This window comes from Mesitornis unicolor, unplaced genomic scaffold (genome assembly GCF_000695765.1).
Source record: "Mesitornis unicolor isolate BGI_N332 unplaced genomic scaffold, ASM69576v1 scaffold34695, whole genome shotgun sequence".
Classification (NCBI taxonomy): domain Eukaryota; kingdom Metazoa; phylum Chordata; class Aves; order Mesitornithiformes; family Mesitornithidae; genus Mesitornis; species Mesitornis unicolor.
The window spans coordinates 1-6238 of NW_010185406.1; the positions used below are offsets into that span (position 1 = coordinate 1).

The window sequence follows — 6238 nt, forward strand, 5'->3', positions numbered from 1 at the left end:
GTCCCTCTGCAGAGCCTTCCTACCCTCACCATCATCCTCATCACCTCTCTGTGCCCCTGTGTTTAACTTGCTGATCATTAGCGGAAATAAATTAACAATACCCAATTAAATATTTAATCAGGCTTAAATTCACACAAAGTAACAAAGCTCCCCCTCAAAACCCGAGGAGCAAGGGAGCGGGTACCGGCAGCTGACGCTGGCTGCAGATTAGCGCAAGCATTTCCCGTCACTTGCAATAGCTAATGTTACACTCCACCTAAAGAGACAAATAAAAGCAAACCTGATTAAATTATATGAAGCTTACACAACTGTAGTTGCTTTATTTAATCTCTTTTGGGGATTTTTTTTTTTGCTCCTTTGCAACTTTAACCCCTCGTTTCCCAGACCAGGCTGAGCTGGCGCGCTCTCTCGAGTGGGATGCTTTTCATTAGGAGCTGGAAACATAAATTCTCACCCAATCTCTCACTACCAAAGCAAAATTCCTCCTCTGATACCCTTTTTGATGCCCTTTCCACCCTTCTCTCTTTAGGGTAAAATCTTTAAGAGCAGAGGCGAGAGGAGAGCCAGGCATTTGCAGAGACAGGAAGGGCCGTGCCTCAGGGAGGGCTGTGCTCATGTCTGCTGCGGCTCCAAGCATCCGGAAACCCGATCTGCAAGGGGAAATCCATGGAAACCTGTGATGGAAAAGCCATGGAAACCCAGGAGGGAAAAGCCATGGGAAACCTGCAAGGGAAAAGCCATGGAAACCAGGTCCCCGTTGTCCTGTGGAGCTGGGATTAGGGAGCAGGGAAAGGGAGCAGGCAGAGGGCCAGCCCCACGCTGCAGCCATGCTGCCATACACCCCCAGCACGTGCACCTGCAGCCGGTAAGAGCTTGTTGTGTTGTAATTAGTGACCGTGCATCTTGCACCAGGGCCGATTACTCCTCCTAAATACACTGCGAAGCCCACGTCGACATTAATTACTGCGCCGGGTCAGCAGCGAGGGGAAGCTAAGGTCACCCCCCTCCTTTCTCTAATCAAGACCGGCCTCGGCAGCCCAGCAAACAAGAAGCCAATTGCTGTGCAATTGCACGCACTGAATTAAACAGACGTGGGGAGGCCAGGAGAGGAGGGGGAGCTGGTTTGGGGAGAGGGGGAAGGATGCCAAGGATGAGTTTTTGCATGGGGAAATGGAGCCAAGCAAGCAGGCGATGTCGGACAAGCCTGCTAGAAACGAGCGGCCGGTCAGGCATCAAACAAACCCAATTGAATCAAGCAAGTGCTGTAGAAAATGACAGCAGCAATGATATTAATATAAATATTGATATTAATGTCAGGGAGCACAGTAATCACTCGGCAGCTGGTCTGCATTTTGCACCGCCGGCACCCACCCAAAGCATCCCTGCATCCCTGTGCACGGGGCATGGGGACTCTGCAGGGGCACGACCCCCAGCTGAAACACTACCAGGACGGACAGACAGACAGATGGTACCACACCTCCATCTCCTTCAGCACGGGGTGATCTTCGATCCCTGGGAAGAGGACCCGCATGGCGTAGGTGCGGTAATCCAGGAAGGGGATGCCTGCCCCGTCCAGGTCGTTTGTCAGCTCGTTAATGTCCGTCTGCAGCTCAGCGAAGGCTGGGGTGGGAAAAGCAAAATTAAGCACCACAACCCGGGGGTCCCAGCACACAGCATGGGCACCCAGCCACTGCCGCAGCCCCCAGCACGCCGCAAGTGGGACCCCCAGACATGAATTGGCTCCACATCCCCCCCACAGGCTGAGATCGCTGTCCCCATCTCACAGATGGAGAAACAGAGCTGCGGAGGGGGGGGATGCCTTCTCCAGAATAAATCAAGTGCCAAATTTGGGAACAGGACTGCCAGGTCCCAGGGGGCTCAAATCCCCCCTGCTCAGCACTCGCAGCTTCCCAAGGATGCTGGGGGCTGTGGGGAATGGCATAGCTTGAACGAAGCCAGAGCTTCTGGGGGAAAACGTTAGCCTAAACCACAAGAATGTCCTCATTTATTTTTGACCTAAATACTGCTGAGGAGAGGAGCTTGAACACACCCACCCCAGCACCTCCCGATCTCAGCAGCGGCAGTCGCGAATCCCAGGGGAACACAGCACGGGGGGGTCCTGAACCTTTAATTGCACCTACAGGGAAAAGCTGACACGAGGACGACGGAGAAGGCCCCAGGAAAGGGGGTGGGGGGGGGGGAGAAAACCCTCAGAAAAATCAAATTAACGGCACTTTAAAGGGAGCTGAAAGCCAGGCAGAGGACTGCAGGCTCGTCAGGCTGATGAGAAAAAACAAACCGTCAGCTTGAAAGGCGTGCTATCTTATCTGTAACTAGTGGGACTAGAAAAGAGAAAAGGCAGGGAAGAGATTGTGCCTTTTAATTAAAAGCATATCCTTTTATCTGCCAGCTGTGGAAGACAAGACACCAGCCCCTCCACCAGCTCCCTCCCCGCTCCCTGTCACCAGTGCCATCCACAGGCATGTGTAGGGATGGGGATTTGGGGGAGCAAAGGGTTTTTCTTTCTTTCTTTCTTTCTTCCCTTCCCCTTTTTCATTATCTTGGTTTTGGTGCCTGCTCCATTCATGGCACCCGGGCTAGCTGTGGCTGGCGGGGTCGGGGCCTGGGAGCCAGCTCAGGGGGATAATGGGCAATTAGGTTTTATCAGCAGGATCATATAAGGAATTCTGTCCAATTTCACAGCATCCGTCTGTCACGTAATGAGAGACCAACTGCCCGCTAACAGACAGCCCTCACTACCCTCTCCTCGCTCTCTTTTCTCCCCTTTGGAGAAATGGAGGGGAATTCCTTAATTGGAAAACCCCCAGAACCCACCCAAAGTGAGTTCGCTTCCTATGACAAAGCACATTCCCATTCCCTCTCCAGGAGGCAGTGGGGAAAGGGTGGGAGTACCCCGAGCTGGGGTATGGGATGAGACCCTCCAAGACTCCCCCTGGCAGCAGCACAGGGATCCCTCACCCTCTTTGCACTCCAGGGCCACCCGGGACTCCAGGTTGTCCATCTGCAGCTGCAGGCGTTTCAGAGTGCGGTCAGCGTCCCGGGACTTGCGCTTGTAGGCGATGAGGACGATGATGATGATGAGGAGGAGCAGCCCGCCAAGCAGCAGCCCGCCCCCGCCACCGATGCCGATGATGGCAGGCAAGGTGAGCAGGCTGTCCGAGTAGATCTGCAGCGTCCCTGGGGAGAACTCAAACCCTCCAGCCTTAATCTTAATTAAAAATAAAAAAACAGAGCTGGCATCAGGGCAGCCCTCCCCACCACGCCTGCCGTGCTGGGAGAACTGGGGGATGGGGAACTGGGAGCTTTCCCAGTCTAGGCAGAGAAGGATGCAGAAAGCGGCAGGGATGGATGGCAGGAGGTGGTCCAGCGCAGCGCGGCGCTCTTTAATGGGATGCAGGACACGCTGCCAGCATGCACGGAGCAGGCAGAGTTTGATGTCTCATTCAGACAACATTACGGTAACAGATGGGATGTGAAGTGAGTTTCCCCACGTGTGGGGAGCCTGGGGGGGGACCGTGCTGGGTCTCTTTCAACCTGGCAGGGTCCTGGAGCGCGAGCGCTGCTGCGCTACAACCCCCCAAACAAAGAGCCCTCCTCCCGGCGCGAGCCAGCACCAGGGGAAGGGGTGGGAACCCCTCTGGCCTTGGCACCAGCGGTGCCTTGGCACCCAGCGGGGAAGGGAGGTTGTTGGCAGGGCCAGTCAGGGCCACCCAGGGCGCAGGGACGCCTGGCTGAGCATGCCAGGGAGGGAACGAAGTATTTGGTCCTACCAAACACGTAATTAGGGAGAGCGATGCCCACGGAGCAGGAGGAAGGCACCTGAGGATGCTCCCGCATGTGCGTCATCTCTGGTCCTCATCCAGAGGGATAGACTGAGCCTCTGGGACAAATGGGACACAAGGAGCAAAGGCACCAGCGCTGGCATTTACCGTGACTTTGTGCTGGCCGGTGAGGTTGGGGGACTCACAGAGGAGCTGGGTCTCGGACACAGTGAGGGTGCAGGGAGTGTCGCCGATCAGCACCGTGTAATTCAGACGGGAGTTACCTGCAGCCGGCGGGAGCAGGTTCCTGCCCTTTGAGAGACCAAGGAACGAGATTGTCAGTTCTCATGCTTAAAAAAACCCAACAGAAAGCAAATTCACGCTCTCTTAGTGCAGGAGAGACAAAAAGCCACCTCCATGGAGGAACACGTCCCTGCCCTCGGGCACACGCTGCCTTACCTTGAGGATAAGGGGAGAGCTGGGCTTCAGCTCCAGCATCCCCGTGGGGCTGAGCGGCTCAAAGACAGGGTCAGGGTAGTAGACAAAGTTGGTGGTGTTGACGATCAGCAGGGCCTGGACGTTATCCATGACGAAGCCAATCTCATCTGGGCGATCTCCGACCTCGGGAGGGCTGCGCTCAGGGTTGTCGATGGAGGGGGCGTAGCACACCATGGTGGTGTCGTTGTAGACAGTGCAGTTCTGCGGGAGGCAGGAACCAAGGTCAGACCTGGCTCCCAACAGCGAGGGCAGGATCGTACCCCATCGGGATCTACCACACAAGTGACAGCCCCTGGACCTCAGCCCCTCCAGGCCATCACATCTGATGGGCAAGGGCCGCGCTTTCCCCGCTGTGTTATGGAGGGATGGCATTCCCCCTCCTCATGCTCTGCCCCAGCCAGCACCACTTACATTCTCCCTTTCAGCGCTGCAGTACTTGGCCCGGATCCTGGGCTCTTTGATGGTGGCCAGGTTGGTGCCAGTCACGGTCAGCAGCGTCCCACCGCTAGAGACAGGGAGACAAGGGGTTAGGAGAGGCAGCTTTGCACTGAGTCCTCACTTTTGGGAGGGAAGCACCCACCCTCACCAGCCAGACACCCATCTCCCCCAGCCTGGGTGCACCACAATGTCCCAGAGACCCGATTACCCACCCATATGTCAGCACAGCCAGTAGGACCTGGCATTCACCACCACCAAATCACCTCAGCTGACCCAAGGGATAACCAGAGATATAAAAACTGCTAATTAACACCAACATCCCACTCCCTGTCCAGGTTTGGGGGCTGAAGGCAACTCCCAAGCTCAAGAAAACCAAGCATCCACAACACGGAAGCATTCTGAGGAGAAAGAGGTCCTCTCTGCTACCCCCTTCTCCACCATAGTGGCAGGGCAGGCTGACCCCTGCCGAGTTTTCTCCATGCTTGGTGTTAAAAGCCTCATAGTCCCGGAGCGCTGGGTCGTGCCCCCGGGGGAGCTCGCTCCTCATCAGCACCCTGGGGAAGCTCTCCCTTGGCGCTGGCGCTTAATGGATTCCTTTGCCTCCTCTCCAGCCAATTCAAACCTTTTAGAAAAACATGTAAACATTTCGAAAACAAAAAAAATCCCCCGATGGGAAATATTTTAAATTTTATTCGTCGCCACCAAATGTCAAGCTGAAATTAAACAGATCCAAAAGCGCTCTCTGCTTTTGCCCCCCTGCCAGGTTGAGCACTGCAGGCCAGGAGTCAGCAAGGCCCCAGTGCCAAGCCATTGCTCACGCTGCTCTCGCCACATCTTGGCGGCTATCGCAGCAGCACCAGGGTGCACCCATCAGGTACACTGGGGGATCCATGCAGAGAAGAGCCTCCTCTGCATCCCATACTGTAGGCACCCCATGGTTCACCTGTTGATGCTCCACTCGGGATCAATCTTCTGGATGGTGGGGTCCTCCGTGTAGTTGTACTTCACCTCCGGGTTGCTCAGCTCTGCCCGGTTGATGTTGATGAGGATGGGGGAGCCACCGGGGCTGTGCCCTGGGGGGGTCCTGCATCGGATCTCACGGGCGCTTCTCCTGGGGGAGTAACACAAAACTCATCAGAGGCCGGACAGGAAGGAGACGAGGAAGGTCAGAGGCAGCCGACGCTGCTGCTCTCCCCTTCTCAAACTGCCAGGGAGGGGGAAGAGAGAAAGGAGGAAAAAAAAAGGAAAAAAGAAAAAACAAGAAGAAATGAAACAAAAGACAGCCGGGAAAGGCTGAGCAGCTCCTGAGCGTTCCCATCGCGCGGCTGCTGCAAACAGCAGCGATTAGGGCTGATAACCAGTAATTACTGCAGGAAAATATTTAAAGAGCCGCTCCATTATCATCCCTAATCTAAAAATTATCCACTTCATGCCTCAGGGCTTTGTGCTTTTAGAGAAAAATCCCCGTTCTTCGGGCTCTTCCTGCAGCCTCTGACACACAGAGGTTTCGGGAGGAGACA

At 55.3% G+C, this 6238-nt stretch overlaps 1 protein-coding gene across 1 annotated transcript in view; it reads right to left on the bottom strand.

Annotated features, from left to right (window-relative positions):
• Window positions 1–1472: 1472 nt before the first annotated feature.
• The window catches only part of LOC104540919 (plexin-A1-like), a gene marked incomplete at its 3' end in the record, with an annotated part of 20613 nt that continues 15847 nt past the window's right edge, over window positions 1473–6238 (bottom strand). Inside the window, exons 8-13 of the mRNA XM_010184839.1 lie at window positions 5662–5829; window positions 4692–4785; window positions 4242–4481; window positions 3951–4094; window positions 2980–3229; window positions 1473–1620 (exon numbers count right to left, since the gene is read on the bottom strand). Of these exons, the coding sequence (XP_010183141.1) occupies window positions 1473–1620; window positions 2980–3229; window positions 3951–4094; window positions 4242–4481; window positions 4692–4785; window positions 5662–5829 (1044 nt within the window). The remainder of the gene's footprint in view (window positions 1621–2979; window positions 3230–3950; window positions 4095–4241; window positions 4482–4691; window positions 4786–5661; window positions 5830–6238) is intronic.